The following is an 18,606-nucleotide window of genomic DNA, read 5'->3' as shown; positions in this document are numbered from 1 at the left end:
CTCAAACAAGCCATTGAAGAAGGCTCCGATAACGACATAAGCAAGAACAAGGATAACAATGACGACAACAACACACCATAACTCTGAATAGTGAATAGCCTAGTCAACAATTTTCAAGCATTTAAATATCTCCCTCCGTCCCATAAAAGTTGAGACAAAACTTTTGGGCACGGAGATTAAGAATTTATATTAAATAAATAAGAGAGATAAAAAAAGTAGGAAAGATAAGAGAGAGTAAAGTAAATAATGGAATAAAATAAAGAGTGATTAGATGTTTTGTCTTTTGTTAAAAAAGGAAATGACTCAACTTTATTGGGACGGACTAAAAAGGAATACGACTCAACTTTTATGGAACGGAAGGAGTACGTTATAATTTTACCTTTCATTAAAAAGTCCTCTTAGTTGTTCGTTCACTACATTCTACAAACCATTTCCAAGCTTCTTCAAAATCATGCTATGCATATGCCACACCAGTTGGGATGAAGATTCTTGCTTAAAATATGTGAGGAAACAACAAAATTTGTCTTGTAATTTTAATAAAATAAAGAATCTTCTTCGCATTAAAAAGGTTAAAAGCTCCATTTTAGCATGAAGCCATATCACACCGTCCACCTATTATATCCCAATGAGTATGAGATTCAATCATTGTTTCCTTCTTTCTATAATTTATCGCTATCTCAATTTTATAACTTTAACAAAACAAGAAATTAAACAAAAGCATACCCACCATTACAAATTAAAAATTAAACATAACCCAAGAAGGAAAAAGTGAAAAAATAAATTCGAAAATAAATACACCTTGGAACAAAAAAAAAAACGTTAAAATTTCAAAATTTAAAATTGTCATTGAATTGAACCCATCAATTTTATAAATTATATACAAATCAAATCTTAATTTATTCATGACATCAATTACATTGTTTGTGATATTTAAATTATAATAATAAATAAATAATGCTAATCTTTATAAGCAAATTCCAAAACAAGAAAGCCATATTTTCCTAAATTATTAACGAAATTGAAAGACTTAATTTTGTAACAGAGTAAGTGAGAGAGAGAGAGATGGTGGCGATGGTGGCGTAGGCTGTGGGGCCCAATGAATCCATTCGATTCTGCATTTTGCGCTCCTACAAATACCGCTCCACTCTCTCCCCTTCCATTTGCATTCAACCCATCACCATTAATCCTCACTTCCCACACATCTCCAGCAGATTTTAATCAGTCTGCGTTGATAGTGTTCGACGAAATGCCTCTGAGAAGAACCTCCAACCACATTCCCTCCGACGACCTCGAGCAGGGCATCGTCACCATCCTCGCCGCCGATTCCCACGCCAAAGCCGCCTCAATCCGCCGCACCCTCTCCGCCGACATGTCCTCCAAGAAATGGCTCAATCAAAACGGCTTCTTCCCCATCAAGAAGGATGAAGAATTCAACCAATCCCCAAATCAGGATGAAGTGTGGCGATCAATCCAAGCTGAGAACGCCAAGAATCCGCCCCGAAAAACCGGGGTTTGGGGGCAAATTCTCACTCAGAAGAGCGATGATTCCGTGGTGCAGCCGCCGTATGTTCATCCCATGGTGAAGCGGAGCAGGAGCAGCATGAGCGAGAAGAGCCTCGAGGTCTGCACCGAGAGCCTCGGGTCCGAGACGGGGTCGGATTGCTTCTCCGACCCCGAGCTCGGAGATGAAGAGGAGTTGATCAAGAGAAGAGAACAACAACAAGGAGTTGATCAAGATGAAAATTTGAATGTAGTTGTCAAGTTCAAGAAGTCTCCCCCGCCGCGGAATTTCCCTCCTCCGCTGCCCTCCATCGACGGTGGCGCCTCCGTGCAAATGCACTCTCGCCGCGAGAACGGGAGGCTGGTCCTCGAAGCTGTCTCGGTCGCCCCACGAAACTACTTCCACGCCAACCGCGAAGACGGCCGCCTCCTCCTCACCTTAAAGAATCATGCTCCGGCGGAGGAAGCGGCGGCGCCGCCGCCGGAGGAGGAAACCGGGGAAAAGGGTGTTGGAAAAGAGGAATCTTTGGTGGTGGAACAGAATCTATCCGTGCCAACTGGAATGATAAGTGTGCATAAATCAATGAGAAAGCTTATGACGGTAGGAAATTACAATATTACCCCTAGTAAATGTGGGGCCACTGCGAAAAACCCGGGATTTATCGACGGATTTAGCGACGGAACGGAGACGGTCGTCGCTTACCGGCGATTTGCCGACGTCGGAAAAGTCGGCGACGTTTTTCCGACGACCGAGGCGCGGCAGTCGCTCCCGCCTCGGCCGCCTACCCCGCCGGCCGCGGTGTCGGCGTCGTCGCTCAACGCGTACGAGTATTTCTGGCGGAGCAAGCCGTTCATGACGAGCAGCAAGAGCAGCAAAAAGATGGATCAAGATTTGGTGCTATACATGAGGGGATGCAAAGAGGGGAGGAGGTCTCTTTTTTGGCAGCCATATTGCATAGCCACTTCTTGATTATTATAATTGTTCAAGGATAATAATGATTTTTAATTCACCTCAAGAATTGCAAAAAAAATGAAGAAAAATGTTGATTTTAATTTTTAACTGTTTAATATTGTTGATCTTCCTCTTACCATTGCCCCTGTTGTTCCCAAGAGATTTGTGTAGCCAGAAATAAGCATTAATGAGATTGAGCAAAAAAACACTTGCTCTTTTTTTCCATCACATGAGTTTCAATTTTGGTTTGAGTCATTTAGTTAGTTATCATGTTTGATCAAAACAATAAAACAAAATTCACTTCGTTAGTTTGAAATCACAAAATTTGATTAAATTATGGTAATTTCTATAACGTTGAAATCGGGGTATTAAATTATGAAGTTAGTTAGTATGAGCTCGTTTAAATAAAAAAATTGATTAAATTATGGTTAATTCTATAACGTTTGAAATCAGGATATTAAATTATGAAGTTTCACTTTTTCGTAATTGTCTCATTCATGTGCAAATGTCTATGTTAAAATCTACCTGTTACATTAAAATATATGCATATTTTTCATTCCTTTTCTTATTTGAATAAAATAACATCAAGGCGTTTTTAACTATCACAAAACAAGCGTATATACATTGACAATTGGAAAAAAAAAATTAAAATTTCATAATTTTAAATTTCGATTTCAATTATGGGAGTAAACTTTTCGGTATGTCAGAATGTGGTGGTTTGAAGATCTTTGAAGTTTGAGACAATGTGATCAATATTCTAGATTTGTTCTTGTCCTTTTGGATTGTGTTTTATTACTCCCTCCGTCCCAATAAATATAAAACATTTGGTTTTCGGCACGGGATTTTATACAGTGTTGTTTTCTGAGTTAATGAAGAGAGAGGGAAAAGTAGAGAGAGTGATGTTTTCATTTTAGGAAACGTTTCATTTTTAATGGGACAATCTAAAAAGAAAAACGTTACATTTCTTATGGGACAGAAGGAGTACAACACTAGTGAGGCAGCTATAGATGGACATTCAGCTCTAGCACAAACGAATTATTACATGAAATATGCTTTGTACGTTGAAGTAGCCTTTAGTGAGTGGAAGTGAGTGTGACAGAAGTTTGCCATATTCCCCATTTAATAATCCAAGATTCCATTATTTTAGTAAATGAGAGAGCAAACCACCAAGGTGGTGAGTAGATAATTTCCTTGTTATTTTTAGGTCGACTAATATGAGAAGAAAAAAAAGAAGATAAAACTTAAGCTACAATTCTATTGTTACGTAAGTGCTATCAAATTAAGTTCATGATTTCTCCAACACATAATAAGAAATGATCTGATTTATAAAATTATATTACCGTTGATGGGTGTTTGATCAAATACTAACTAATTTATAGTAATAACTAATAACTAATATCAATTTTGTATGTTAAAAATATCAACACAAGGATATAAATTTATCAATATTCTTGTTTTGATAAACTTATGTTTTTGTGTTGGTATTTAAATTTACATGTTGTATTGATATAATTATGTCTTTGTGTTGATAAATTTAATACACAGAATTAAAAGTTATTACTTATTACTGTAAATTAGTTAGCACACTAACGCAACCCGTAGTTGATGAATGTTTTAATATACTTCCAATTAGGAATATGGACAACAATTTTAGAGAATAAATAAGAGTTATGCCAAAATTGGTCCTAAACATATAGCAATTTTACCTTTTTGGTCCTAAACTTTATCTTTTTGGATTTTTTGGTCCTGCACATATGGAAATTTGATTATTTTGATCCTCCGTCAATAGTTCCGTTAATTTTTTAACAGTCAACACGTTTTGCCCAATTTTGACCAGATTAGAATCTTAATTATGATTTTTAAGTCAATAATTATTCCCTAATTATTTTAACAAATATATCCATTAAAAATCAGAAATAAATAAATGAATAAATAAATAAAATGAGGTCAGCAGCGAACGAATCTCCGCTAGCTCCAGCATCCTCCCCTTCCAGGGACGGAGATAGAATAGGCCACGCCACCGCTGCAGCGGGGGCTTGGCCGGTGCCGTCCTCTTAGAATCGGATGTAGTGTTTACAGATATAGAATAACTTGAGAGAGAAGATAATGAAGAAATAAAGAAGAGAGGAAAGAGAAACAGGGTGTTGAATAAATAGGAGTAGACGAGTCATATAAATTATGATCTCGGTAACAGAGAGCATTTAAATCCTATTTCTTGTTTTGTGTGTTTAGGAATATATTACTAATATTTGTTCTTTTTGAAAAATGTTTTAATATCAATCTGTACAATTTAAAATTTTATAATTTTTATTTATATCAGAACAGTATTATATGAATCAATTTATTTATTAATATTTTGTAATTTTATTATTTTTATTTGTATAATAACATTATTGATTAGTATTTTTTAAGCAATTATTCATCTCATATTTTGTTTTTGGTCTATATGCCTATACATATTCATTCACATTCGTCTAATATTTTTTCTTTTTTACTATATTTTTAATATTATTATAAACGAGTCAAAGTAATTGTAAATGGACAATACGAGGCATCGCGCACTTTGGTGTATTTATAGTGAAATTTCAGCACCGGCTTATTTCAATTTCTAGTTCCGTCCCTGTCCCCTTCTACTCCGCCGTGAACTTCGTCCTAAACCTCTTCCTCGCCACGAACTGCGGCGGCGGCGGCGCCACCTCGTTGAAATTCAGCTCCTCGCTCGACGACTCCTCTCCCCCGCCGAACGCCATCTCCACCGGCTGCACGATTGCGGCGGCGGAGGAGTCTTTGCGGTGGAAATTGCGGTGGCAGGAGCAGGCGGCGCACTTGAGGGCCTCGAGCGTGCCGTCGCCGCCGCTGGGCATGAACTTGCCGCAGCCGTCGGTGACGTTGCCGCCCACGTTCGCGGCGTCGTTTTTTAGGCACTCGCGATAGGTCTGGCGACCAGGTTTGGGCTTGGATCCGGAAAATAGGTCGGGTTTATTTATTTATTTCTGTTTTTAATGAATATATTTGTTAAAATAATTAGGGAATAATTTGTGACTTAAAAATCATAATTAAGATTCTAATCTGGTCAAAATCAGGCAAAACGTGTTGACTGTTAAAAGATTAACAGAACTATTGACAGAGGACCAAAATGATCAATTTTCCATACGTGAAGGACCAAAATATCCAAAAGATAAAGTTTATGAAAAAATAAATAAATTGGCTATATGTTTAAGACCAATTTTGGCCTTAACTCTAAATAAAAAGACTAAATTCATGAGAAAGAGTTAGTAGCCACTTAGCTAAGCTTAATTTAGTAGTATCACCCAAAATTTCAAATTATGACTCTACTACTAAATTAAAGAAAGCCATATGCTACTACTGATCCAAGATTGCAAACCTTAAAATAAACATCAAATAGTAATAAATCAAGCACTGAAATAGTAATTGGTAAATAGAATTTGTAAAATAAAAGAGAGAAATTGAATATCACAATAAAAAAAGAATATTTCATCTTGTATTTTTGAATGCCTATCAATACACGAAAATCAAATAAATTGAACTGCATCTGTGAAAAGGACATAATTGTATCGTTATTCCAAACAACAATTGCAAAGAAAAACCTATTATCATCACACAATTGTAGCTAAAGTAGACACAAATTACACAAGGCAACACCCTCTCTCTCTCTCTCTCTCTCTCTCTCTCTCTCTCTCTATTATACATGAAAATATCTCACCAACCTCGTATACAAACCTCTTAAAATGGAAGAAGATTAAAATGATACACCTAAACTAAGAAACAAAAGAAGAGAGGAATGTAAGAACTAACGATGAATACCGGCGCCTGCCCACCCAACGAAGAAATGACAATGCTGACTACCTGATTTCTCATGTACAGAAACACAAAAGTACACACATTTCTCGTTTGAACTTGTCGCCTCTTCCTCGGAGAGCTCCTCAACCGTATGAAACATATCGGGATCTCAAGGCCTTGAAGCCACCAAGAGGTAATTCTCCAGGTGGTATCGTGCTATGTACAAATGGCTGGAATGCCCCGGATGTCAGCATAAGCCCGGAAGATGTGGTAGAAAATCATCTGTGACCATAATCTAAATCCAAGCAAGAGAGCCTCGATCGTTACTATTATTGACTTGAGGTCGGCCTCTAGTAGGCGTGGGTGGCCGGTTAGCATTGAGCTCCTGGATTGAATCCAAAATGAATGACATAAGATAAGAAACACGACCACATGATAAGATAATTAAGAGATTGATTGTATGGTTGGAGACAAATCTAGCACCTGCATCCACGTGTCTTCGGTATGGTGATCTGGAGATGTTTCAGGAGATGAAATTGCAGGGGGCAACGGATGAATGAGTTTAGGCACAACTACTAAATCTCTACCCAAAACCAAGATAGCACCAGCATTATTTGCCGTACCTGCAGAAATTAGATTAACATACTACAGTCAACCTTCGAATGACGCCCAAAATATAAACTAAGGATCGTTAATCTAAAAATTTAGGACATACCACAGTAGTTTGTGGCAGAAAAAAGAGTAATTAAGTGTCCCTGAGCAAATCTTTCAAAGCCGTCCATTACACATTCATGTGCTCGGACTATCAACTGAAGGTCATTGTTGTTACAGAATTCCATGACACGATCAGGCTGCATCAGATAATATAAATTATCAAGCACAAACATAGAAGGCAAAAATTATTCTCCTTCTGTGAGTATAATGATTTACGGAGCTAAAATCCCACATAGCAATGTTTGTGAATAAAATGATAGCCTGAATCATGACAATTCAAGGTGAAAGAAGCATGGCTCTATAGCTATAGTTGGTGTTTCATAATCCATGACCGATTTCTATATCCCGCAAAGTATGAACGTAAGTTGCCTCGTGAGGTTTTGCATCATATAAAGTTATGTATTAAGAAGAATATGAGAGGAAACCAACCCCGAAGGTTACTAATCCAGGACCTCTTGCATTTGGCCGCAGCCCTTCTACACTGTCATTTTCAGTGGGATCGGACCTACAAGGAAAAGATTCAAATCAATATCACAACAATTGAAACTACAAGGGGGAGTTTACTTTGTGAGATAGGATTGATTGATAAAAATAATCTGAGCTGATCCAAGATTTACTTGGATGGATTGAATAAGTTTGAGCATGTTTGATCATCATATCCTTCTAATACTTATACTCCTATGTTTTATCAATCTATCCTATCATTAAAGTAAATGCCCCCAAAGAGATGGGAAAAAAACCAACTTGAACTGACCACAGTAAGTCCATAAGAACAATTGATCCTGCTTCCATAGGAATTGGCCGTTGGATATTCTCAATCTGTTCGACATGGTTTATAGATCTCCCAATACCACCATGCATACAGATAATCTTTTTCTCAATTAATGCAGCTAGAGGAAGCCAATTGAACAATCTATTTATCCGATGCCATGTCCATATTCCGTCTCTCTCACCCTATACAGAAGCTGTATAAGTCGTATGCTTCATCCGAATAACAGGTCAATGAAGTTATTTAGAAAATTTATGTATTTACCATACGCTCAATGCACTCAATCCGAAAGCCAAAAAGAGCATTGATATCAGCAGCCTCATGATTGCCCCGGATTAGATGTACTTGATGTTGATACTCAATCTGCAAATTCATTAGGGAAACATTGAGATAGTTAATAATCAATCATGGCCAGATAATTTCAGAACGAGGCAGCAAATTATGGTTTTTACAAACGAATAGGAGAAAAAGTAGACATTACTAAAGATAAACAAATACCTTCAAAGCAAGGAGAAGAGTAATGGTTTCCAAGCTATGCTGGCCACGGTCAACATAGTCTCCCAAGAAAAGATAATCAATATATCTGACAAACATTCCATATATCAGTTTAATGTCATAGCAACAAACTTTAATGGCAAAGAGTTGATTCAAAAACTCACGCAATGTCTCCTGCAGTAGAAGGAGATCCATATTCATCAAAAAGCCTCATAAGATCTCCAAATTGACCGTGCAAATCACCAAATATCTTAATAGGAGCCTTAAGCTGTAGCACACTTGGTTCACTCGAAAATATTCTCTCAGCACTATCACAAAGATCAGCAATCTCATTACAGTCCAAGAAAAATTGTCTTCGGACTGGAGGCTTCCACCCGCGAGGTTTCAAAAGATGACTAATAACCTGAGACAATGACAGGCTGTGATGAAAATTTCGGAAAATTGGGGGGAGCCTCGTAACAAGGTATTTCCCATGTCAGCTACTTGCTAAACCAAAAAAATTGATTGTATGATTCAATTACTGAATTACCTTCTTAGGTACACTGTTAATTGACATTTGTCGATCTAAGAGTTTCCTAGCTGCTGTTGCACTTTCTGGAGTTCCATAGCTGACCCGTCTGCCTTCATTTTCAAACTGATCGATTGACAACTGTCTAACCATACCACCTAAGGCACCACCGGTCTCTGCAGCTACAACCACCTGCACATGTACTCAGTGTCAATAGAGCATTTAACTCGGAGTGGTTATGTACTGTATATCTTGTCTTGATACTGACAGCACGATGATGAAGTCGAACTCCAGCTGGGATAGAATTCATTGACATTGCAGAGTCGGGTTTGATCAATGTAGATTGTTTTCCACTTGGCGTTGCCTCAGCCCCACGATCTCTGTCTGGCAGCTCAATTTCTCCATTTACTTGTCGAGCTTTAGCAGCTTTTAATGTGGCACTAATCGCCTCAGCTTCAGCTGCAGCAGCTTCAACTAAATAGTCGACACCTTTACTTGATTGTCTGTGCACAAAAAAACAAAATTTGAGTCAACTGGCATAGCAAACCAATCAGTGAGACAGCATGATTAAAGGTAATAGAAATATACCGAGAAATCGCATTCTCTGTGCTTATATCTGTATAGATATCACCATTTGCAGGAGGGGCAACAGGACTTCCAACAACAACAGAACCATCAGCGGCAGAATCAGTAAGAGGTACCCTTGGTCTATCATCATTAAATCCATATCTTCCTTGTGGCCTCCCTTGCTGCAAATTGGATGCTGCAGCCGCAGCTGCAGCATGAGAAGCTGCACTAGTCGTTTCAGCAGCAGCCAGATCTTCAGCGACAAGCAAATCATCAAGAAGAACCCCTACAGCATTGTTTTTCAATAGTTAATACAACCTCTGTGACTGGGTATATCTCTGGTAATAGCAGAGATTGGTTCCAATGCAACAAATCATCAAAATATAAGGGCAAGTGATAAAACCTATTCTTTTAAGAAGTATGAGCCATATGCCTCAATATAGAATTCAAAAACCAGGATATGTGACGTCACCAGAGAAATGGATTAAGATCTTAAATTACCACTGTAAATTTAAACCTAGGACCAATAATCTAATAGATTATTATCAGTTAAATGTATCATGTCTCACCACCACGTAGACCACCATAAATGAATATCAAGTCACCAACAGCAGCGGCAGCATGCCTACATCGCCTTGTTAATTCAACAGCTGCATCTCCTCCAGCAGCATCAGCACTGTATCGACCTGTTCTCGGAGTTGTGACAACAGACTTTGTATCACACCAAACTCCAGCTGCTGTATCCAAAACTGCACAAATACAAATTCAAGATAATCACAAATCATATACATGCAGTTACATATGGAAACATATATAGTAGTGTAATAGATAACCAAATGATTACCGGCAACACTTGAGGAGTCCTCCACCATGCGTCCACCACCAAGTGCCCCTCCGGAGACATGAAGACGCGCATTAACAAAAACCTGGAAAAGTGGCATAAACCATTATGTTTCACATAGCTGTCTTTATTTTTGCAACTAAACGAATAATTATGACAACAATTAATGAGAGGATACTGAAGAAATAACTTACCGCTGCATGTTGATACCTTGGTGACGGTGAGACACCAGGTGCAATGGCCCATTCCCACCTACCATCTCTGTGCTTAGCAAGCCCGTATGCACTAGCTAGTGGCTGTGTATTATGTCATTTGAAGAAAATCAGTCAAACAGAGAGAGTAGATGGAAGTTGCACCCATGACTATTGAAGAGAATGCCCGCAGAGGATTAAAGAAACATCAACATTATAGTTTGACAAAGACTTACAACACTATTTGCATCCCTTCCACCACAAAGCAGAAGAAGACCATCGGATCGTGCACTTGCAGTTGCATACCTGGGCACGTGGCCATGTTAGCACAGCCAAAGATCTTAACTTTATTTGATAAACAAAATGAAAGCATCAAATTTCCCACCATCTCTAATCTTTTCATACTTTCCATTTCTTCTTGTTAATACCTTGCTTCACAAAGACAAGAAAATACAGTCCTTTATGTTTTATCTATTTATTAATAATATTAAATACTTTTGAGAGTTATTTAAGATCAATACAAAATATTCCAAAATTTGATAGAAAATATAAGGTACTCCAATTATAAAATGAGGTGGTAGGATTTAAACACTTGAAGCAATATTATTTTCTTAAATAAATTTAATTATGTACTTATTAATTATTTAACTACATAAATAAGAAATACAATAATTCAATTAAATAAAATTTATTTTCAATTATGGTACTCATACTTTCTCTAATTTATGTTCATTGCTGAGCATTTTACATTATTGCTAAGTTATTTACATAATAACTGAGTTCCAATATTTCTGCAAATATTGAATACGAAAGTAAACTCCAAAATAAATTATGGTTTCTCAGTTGAAGAGAACAAAGTAAATATTTTTGGCCAAAGTGAGTCATCCAAAAATAATAAGATTATGAAGAAAGTTTCACAAACTCACATGCATGGAGGGGGACCTTCACCCTCCGGCTCTAGTTTCCTCCATTCATATGGCTTTGCAGCAGTGTCCAATGCCCATACATCAGCTAAAGGCCGTTTCCCTAGAAAAAAGAATGATCAATTTGTTTACCAACAGCCATCACATAATATAAAGAGGGATGCATAATTTAAGAAACAAACCATCATTTCCTCCAATTGCCATCAAATACCGCTGTCCCACCAAAGCCATTACATGCCCATACCGTGGGCCGGGGCCAGGACCATGCACCACAACCCTAATGAAATTCAGATGCTAGCTCAGTGATTATATACAATGAAGTAAATGGGTTGTATAGAGCATGATCACTACAGATGTTATGGAGCAAACAATACAAAGATGCATTTAACATAAAAACTTACCTATGCCATCTTGGCCGTTGCTGTGTAAGGTCCAGAACATGAAGATCTTCAGCCGATAAACCAGCCGGACCAATCCCACCCTATGACAGATAAGAGCCACAACTTGTTATCCAAACTTAAAAGGATAGATATGTAACTTCTATAGCGATAATTCCATCTGTCAACAAACCTGAATAACAACCATGGTGCCTACAGCAGTTGCAACATGAGCCGCCCTAGGTGTGGGTGGTTCCCCAATCGGGGTTACACTGAAAATATATAAAAGTCCCCAGCTTGATTAACAAAAGTACAAACTGAATGAACCAACAACCAGACCAGAACAAAGAGATCATCTTAGCTTACCATGACCACTTATTTGCCAATACATCATAGCAATGCACATCTGCAGTAGCCCCAGCCAACCCTGCAATAACATGTTTCCGAAATTAGAATCTTTGATATGATCAGCTAGTGATATAAATCCCATTTTCAGTATGACTATCTATCATTAACAGAAACAAGCAGTTAAGCACTGAATACAAACGTTATAAATTTCCTTGAACGACTCCATGTCACCTTATACTATCGAACACTTGTTTTAAATCTTAATTACCAAATTCTTCTAGAATCTCTAACAAAATTCATCACAGCTGCACAAGATAAATCAGTCTCCACAGAACCCTCTTAATCACCAAGCAGGTTAGTGTAACCTCATCTTTTGAGTATTTCAGATTCCAATATTAATAGCACCAAAAATCATTCTCATTTCAATCTATACCACAAATTTACTCAAGAAAATCAAGACATAGTTCCCATGCTTCAAATCATTATTGTAATCAACTTAAGGTGACTAAATCATCAAGAGAGGAGAAATCAACTTTTGACGCATTACAAGCATCTAGAGATGTATGAGAACATACGGATTCCTGCGCTTCCCGCAGAAGAAGGAGTTCCCGATGCAGCGGAATTGCCCTCGAGCGCCGTCGCCCCTCCAAACAGAATCAATCTCGGCCCAATGTATCCAGGACTCCCCTCCTCCCCAACCGCCGGCACCGCAGTCAGCGTGTGGCCACATCGCGGACCAGGACCATCCTCCTTCTTCTCAATTATCGCGTTCACCACAGTATACATCGGCGCGCAGCGTGGCCCGCCCACCGCCCCTCCGCTATTACTATTATTGATATTGCTCTGCTCCTGCTGCAGCTGCGGCGACGAGGATTGAGATTCGCCGGACAGCAGCGCGACCGAATTCGCGGCCGCGGCGGAGTCCGGGGACGGATCTCGATCGGTCTCGGCGGCCATAGCGGAATCAACGTCCATTAATTCGAAAAAGCCCTAATTTCGCAATAGCACCGGAGCTGGAATCCTCAAAAATGGGCATTTCGCATCTTCATTTTGGAGAAAGCCCTAGCTCCGATCGATTGAGATACCTTTTGACAAACACAAACAGCAACGAATTCCCCTTTTTGTTCAAAGCTTCGCTTTATTTTCGTCGCTTTATCTTTGAAGAGGTGACGAGGAATACAAACGGGACGGCTAATCCAAACACGCTCTCTCTCTCTCTCTTTCTCTCTCTACAAATAAACAGAGAGATTGAAGAATTAACGCTTTTTAAGATTCCGTTAATTACCGCAGTAAATATTTGGGAAAAGGAAATCTTCGAATTTTGGAAAGGTGACGGCTGTTCCCATTTTAACGGAGGTGAAATGTTGGGGATTGCGTGACAGGGACGTGACAGTGAGGCGCGTGCGGACGAGCGAACTGACGTGGCCTGACATAGCCACAAGGGAGGGAGCTGGCTTCACCTTTTATTGTCTCTCTCTTAATATTATTACCAACTTTCTAATTATATTATGAAACTAAAACATTCAAATACAAGTATACTATACTCTCCACCAATTCCTCAAATAATATATGGGGTGTGATTGCCATGAATATTAGATTAATCTTGACTCAATTATACTCTTTCAGTCTCTTAAAAGAATGAAAACCCTTATCTTTCCGATGACATGTGATTATTATTTGCTATCTTTCTCTTACTTTATCAATTATGCATTAAAATTCATATTAAACTAATTATTCATACTTTTTATAGACGAACTGACGAAGGAAGTGTAGGATGGGTACTAGATTAGATTGGTATATGGTGATTTGCGTTTACTTGCTCGTTCAGGTTTGACGTGTGTCTATAGTAGTCATATTTATTGTTACGTTGTGCTTATTAATCTCACAAGATATGTCTATTATTGGTGCTCTTCTTAGCAAACAACAATAGAACTCCCTCTCCCCCTTTCGGCCAACGAGCTGCAACAAAGCCATTAGCACCCTTCACCACCTTAGTATCCCGACCGCCTGCTCCGACCCACTCTCTTGTCCTCCCATCTCTCTACCTTCGATGGCCGATGCTCAAGCATGTTTGATTTTATTGTTGTTGGATTTTGTTTTTTTGGGGGATTAGAGTTGTGTTTGAGACTTTGGTGAAATAGAAGGCGAATAAACTCTGTTTGGTTTACTGAGAAGTCATGTGATCTCCAATCAGGAGAACAAGAACTTTTGTTACTCCAATTTTCATTCATATTCGCCTATTAAGATAGTAAGGACATGTTTGATAAGATGGTAATACCAAGATAGAGAATTATATGTAGACATTTTTAATTGTTTAATATCATATTTAGGCTTAACTCTAAGCCCAATATAAGACAAGGGTCCTATAACTTTAACCATGTTTATGTAACCCACCAATTTTTGTCAAGTTAAGCCACTATTATTTAATAGTACTATACAAATTTAGATAATTTCGTTTCTATTAAACAATTACAAAAAAAAAAATTATCTCTACATATCTTGACATGAACCTCATATTTTTTATCTTGTTTTATATATCTTCTCATATCACACATTTCTTATTAAACAGGTTCTAAGAGTGTGATCTCCAATTAGGGGAACAAGTACTTTTGTTACTCAAATCATCATTCGTATTAAGCCTATTAAGATAGTATGAGCTCATTCGCGTTTGAAATGGAGTAGGAAGTTTTGAAAAATCTTAGGTGAAGAATGCTACACAGATTAAAAAGTTAACTTATCACAGAAAGGAAAAAAGGTATCTTGGCGTGCTTATGAACGTTTAAGTAGGAGTACTATATCATTCCCTAACAAGGCTATACTTTATAAATAAACAATTTTCCAAAAATTAATACTTCTAAAAATAGAGTATCCAACAACTGAACAGTTTAATAGAGTAAAAGAAAACGGTCCAAACAAACATCACCTAATAATAGATCACATACAGACAAAACTAGCAACAGCAGCAGTCTTCATTGAAGGAATAATGTGTTGCATTTATGATTGAAAGTATGGTTTCACAACAAAAAAAAAAGGCAGTAAGTGACCTTCATAACCCAAACAACATCTCTTGTTTGAGGCCCGCCGTGCATGTCCTCTTCATACTCGTCGTACGCCTCCTGGTGCTGGGCCACGGCCCTCCTCCGGGCTTCGTCCTCGATGTTGACATCGTGGAGAGTCGTCTCCTCGCACTCATCAACCTCCATGTCGGTCAGCTGGGACTGCAGTCTTGCAGGGAGGAGCTGTATAAACTGAAACCATATTGGGCTTATGTGGGGAAAGATAGATTGGGTTTAATAAATTGATCATTTGTTGGGCTAATAAATCTATGGAAGGGCCCAAATAGTTTACTTACTTACTAAATAGAAAGTATAAGTAATTTATTAAATTGGAGACACTTTTCTAACATATATTATGTTAATAAAGAATATGGAATGTACATTTTTTTTCTAATTATATTTTAATTGGATATACTATATTTAGAAAAGTATACTCAATTATACATAGATTTATTAAAAATGAATAGTAATGCTCAGATGGGGTGTGATCAATTGCTAACTTTTTTAAGTTGTTAACTTACTAACTCATCAACGCAGTATATTAAAAATATCACCACAATGACATTAAAATGTCAACATATTATTTTGTTGAACTTCAATATAATGTGTTGATATTATGTGTTGACATTTTTAATACACTATATTGATGAGTTAACATAGTTAGCAATTTAAATAGTTAGCGCACCCCTACCTCAGATTATATCTTCAATCCAATTGTACTGAACATATTACTTACTCATATCTTTTATTAATATCTTAACTATATATTTTTTTTATTAATTTTTTAAATATACTTTGGCCTTTGATATTCATAGTATAATTTTGTGACATCAAGAAAAGTTTATTCTTCAAATATTTATAATAAAAGAATTTTAAAATATTTTTAAGATATGGGTACTCGTAGAAATTAATTTAGTGGAGTGATACTTGAATATTAATATACTCTCTCCATCCAATAAATATGAAATATTTGAATTTCGTGATTTTATGTAGTGCTTTTTTAGTTAATGAATAGAGAGTAAAGTAAAAGAAATGACGTTTCATTTTTCACGAGAACAGAAAGTATTATTTTTCTATTAAAATATATATTAAACTTTTATATATTATTAATAAATTCCGCTGAAGTTTTTTTAAGAGTTTTTTTGAGTGTTGATTTATGCATGAACTTGGAAGAAATAAGAAAAATGAAAATAAAAAATGGAACATGGCGCGAAAGAAGGCGGATGCGAAAGGGGTTAGTTAATGGCAGTTAATAGCGGGCGTGAAGTCCAGACCCACACCTGTCACGCTCTTCACCTCACCTATCAATTAATCTTTTAAATGCCCAAATTGAATTTCTTGCCCCAATTTTGCCGAATTTTATTTTCGACGACCAAGGAGAAATGGCGACTGAAGAAGCTAATCACCACAACGACGTCGTTCCTGCCGACCTCCCCGCTCCCTCCGGCTGGTCAAAGAAGGTCCTCTCTTGCTCAATTTCGTTATCCATTTATTTATTTATTTTGTTTCGTCTGTAAATTTCTTAGCTGCGTTTCTAATTTGTGTGAATTTGTGGAGCTGTCGAGGGTTTGTTTCCGTGATTAGTTCGAGAAACGGATTCTTCGGTTTTTCTCGTTGAATTTGCGTTGAATTTATTTATGGAAGGTTTCTAGGTTTTTGTTTGTTAATAGTAATTTGTTTTGATTGAATTTCGGAATGCCGTTTCGAGTTTTCTGTAATTAAGTGCTGATTTGCGAATTTACGGCGGATTAGGTTTTCGATTGTTTGAAATTAGTAATCTTTAGATGAGTGAGTAATTAATTGACTTCTTATTGCTTGGATTTCAGAGCTTCTGCATTATTGTGAGCATTTTAAGGTGAATTATTATGCGTATTCATTTTCTGCTATTGTTCTTTTCCATCTGGTTTTGGTGTTGGGCTGAATATTCCTTTTGCAATTCAATTCGTTAGACTGAGATTCGATCTTAATTAGCTGATTGGTATGAGTTATCTATACATTTAGCTAATGTTTCAACAATCATAAAAAATAAAATAAATCTACGTTAATGGCCTTCATTCAGGGCTTGCTGTTTTTTTGTGTGTGTTTTCAGTGTTTTGGTGTGTCAATTTCCCATCCCTCTTTGTTGGTTATGAACCTTGATTACCATTTCGTTGTGTTTATTCCGTGTTTTGGTTTGTCATTTACCTATTCAGTGCTGGCTGTTTTTTGTGTTTTCTGTGTTTTCTTTGTTGGTTATGAACTTTGATTTTCTACTGTTCTCATTATTGTTATGGAAAATTATCAGTTTGCTCCAAAGAAAAGCGGCACCCCTCAAAGGAATGACGTTGTTTTTGTATCCCCGACTGGTGAGGAGATCAAGAGTAAGAGACAGCTGGAGCAGTACCTCAAGTCTCATCCAGGAGGACCGTCTGCCTCTGAATTCGTCTGGAGTAAAGGTATACTTTCTCTCTCTCAAACAATCGATTGGAAATGTCTGACGTTGATGGTTGTGCTAGAACCGATACATAATCTCCTGTATGTCTATTTGGTGACAAATGTGATGAACCATCTTTGTTATGTGTTGCACAGGTGATACTCCTAGGCGTTCTGCGAGATTGAGTGAGAAATCTAAGGAAGTCGCTGCCGCCCCAACAAGTCAATCTCCCAAGAAAAAGCAAAAGAGATCCGCCACAAAGGCGGCCGTGGAGAAGAGCAATGCTGACGCAGAAGAGGACGAAGCCACTGGCGAGAAAGATGCTACTGCTGAAGAAGCTAAAGACCCTCTAGAGGAAGACACCATTCCAGGAAGCGAAGATGCACAGAAGAAACCAGACACGGAGGAATCTCCAGCCGGTGTTGAGGATCCCAACAACACATCTAATACCGTCGTGCAGGAGCCAAAGGCAGACGAATCTAAGGAGGCGCCCGATGCTAAGAACAACGGAGCTGAAGACGCAGCAAGTGGTGGAAAGGACACTCTGGATGCCGTTCTGGATACAGCGCCTGATGCTGAAGTGGCAAAGGTGGATACGGAGGTGGGTCTTTCGGATACGAAGGAGAAAGAAGCAGACGAGAAGGAGGAGGTGGTGTTGAAAGAGCCCACAACAGGTAGCTGAGGCATGGGGTTGAAATACTTTTTTTGGGGTTTAGAGGTGTTGATTCTGTGCCTGAGCTAGAGAATGCTAACCGGTGTAGACCTGCTCTAGGAAATAACTCTTAGGAATTCTTGTACCAAATGACTATTATGAATGCTTTTGTAACATCATCTTCATATACCTTTGGATGATGGTCTGTGACTGTGTGGGTATTAATGATTATGAGATTCTTAATTCAGGTTCAGATTTTATCTTAATTGTTTTGAACACAAAAATGAAATTGTTTGGTGAATGAAAATTGTGTCCTAAATTTTAGTGTTTGGACAAAATATTTATCCCGGCTATTAAAAATCACATTTGTCTTTTTCCATACTGAAAAGTCGATTGATTACACACATTTTAATTAAATTTTTATGCTAAGATTTATGAGGCACTGACTTGGATTGTCCATTGTGGGGGAGTGGACAGTGAACTGGCTCTATGAAGTGGT

General features: G+C 37.7%; 3 protein-coding genes across 3 annotated transcripts; 2 read left to right on the top strand and 1 right to left on the bottom strand.

Annotated features, from left to right (window-relative positions):
• Positions 1–1,077: 1,077 nt before the first annotated feature.
• Positions 1,078–2,677, top strand: LOC125186711 (protein FAF-like, chloroplastic). Its single transcript, XM_048083140.1, has one exon. It carries the CDS (start codon positions 1,097–1,099, stop codon positions 2,468–2,470), a length of 1,374 nt encoding a protein of 457 aa, XP_047939097.1. The 5' UTR covers positions 1,078–1,096; the 3' UTR covers positions 2,471–2,677.
• A 3,298-nt stretch (positions 2,678–5,975) lies between these two features.
• On the bottom strand, positions 5,976–13,208 carry LOC125188276 (serine/threonine-protein phosphatase BSL3-like). Its single transcript, XM_048085050.1, has 21 exons — positions 12,562–13,208; positions 12,005–12,065; positions 11,832–11,910; positions 11,663–11,742; positions 11,444–11,538; positions 11,265–11,364; positions 10,575–10,644; positions 10,342–10,443; positions 10,151–10,232; positions 9,876–10,055; positions 9,328–9,592; positions 9,008–9,242; positions 8,761–8,931; positions 8,396–8,634; positions 8,235–8,319; positions 8,001–8,099; positions 7,722–7,921; positions 7,397–7,472; positions 6,969–7,104; positions 6,737–6,876; positions 5,976–6,638 (listed from the first exon to the last, which is right to left on the bottom strand). Exons 1-21 carry the CDS (start codon positions 12,959–12,961, stop codon positions 6,549–6,551), a joined length of 2,985 nt encoding a protein of 994 aa, XP_047941007.1. The 5' UTR covers positions 12,962–13,208; the 3' UTR covers positions 5,976–6,548.
• A 3,144-nt stretch (positions 13,209–16,352) lies between these two features.
• On the top strand, positions 16,353–18,373 carry LOC125186200 (methyl-CpG-binding domain-containing protein 10-like). The gene is made up of 3 exons (XM_048082546.1): positions 16,353–16,502; positions 17,327–17,477; positions 17,611–18,373. The coding sequence occupies exons 1-3, from the start codon at positions 16,425–16,427 to the stop codon at positions 18,135–18,137; spliced, it is 756 nt and encodes a 251-aa protein (XP_047938503.1). The 5' UTR covers positions 16,353–16,424; the 3' UTR covers positions 18,138–18,373.
• The last annotated feature ends 233 nt before the right edge of the window (positions 18,374–18,606 follow it).

This window comes from Salvia hispanica, chromosome 5 (assembly GCF_023119035.1).
Source record: "Salvia hispanica cultivar TCC Black 2014 chromosome 5, UniMelb_Shisp_WGS_1.0, whole genome shotgun sequence".
Lineage (NCBI taxonomy): Eukaryota > Viridiplantae > Streptophyta > Magnoliopsida > Lamiales > Lamiaceae > Salvia > Salvia hispanica.
The sequence above is the reverse complement of the archived record's forward strand: the minus strand, read 5'-3'. Positions and strand labels throughout refer to the sequence as shown.

What these genes read in the sequence shown, in the direction of transcription:
- LOC125186200 (XM_048082546.1), top strand. Translation starts at nt 16,425, where the DNA reads ATGGCGACTGAAGAAGCTAATCACCACAACGACGTCGTTCCTGCCGAC. An exon ending in CCTCCGGCTGGTCAAAGAAG is followed by an intron (nt 16,503 to 17,326) that starts GTCCTCTCTTGC and finishes GAAAATTATCAG; the next exon opens with TTTGCTCCAAAGAAAAGCGG. An exon ending in TGAATTCGTCTGGAGTAAAG is followed by an intron (nt 17,478 to 17,610) that starts GTATACTTTCTC and finishes TGTGTTGCACAG; the next exon opens with GTGATACTCCTAGGCGTTCT.
- LOC125188276 (XM_048085050.1), bottom strand. Translation starts at nt 12,961, where the DNA reads ATGGACGTTGATTCCGCTATGGCCGCCGAGACCGATCGAGATCCGTCC. An exon ending in GAAGGGATGCAAATAGTGTT is followed by an intron (nt 10,444 to 10,574) that starts GTAAGTCTTTGT and finishes CATAATACACAG; the next exon opens with CCACTAGCTAGTGCATACGG. An exon ending in TTCGACTTCATCATCGTGCT is followed by an intron (nt 8,932 to 9,007) that starts GTCAGTATCAAG and finishes GTACATGTGCAG; the next exon opens with GTGGTTGTAGCTGCAGAGAC.
- LOC125186711 (XM_048083140.1), top strand. Translation starts at nt 1,097, where the DNA reads ATGAATCCATTCGATTCTGCATTTTGCGCTCCTACAAATACCGCTCCA.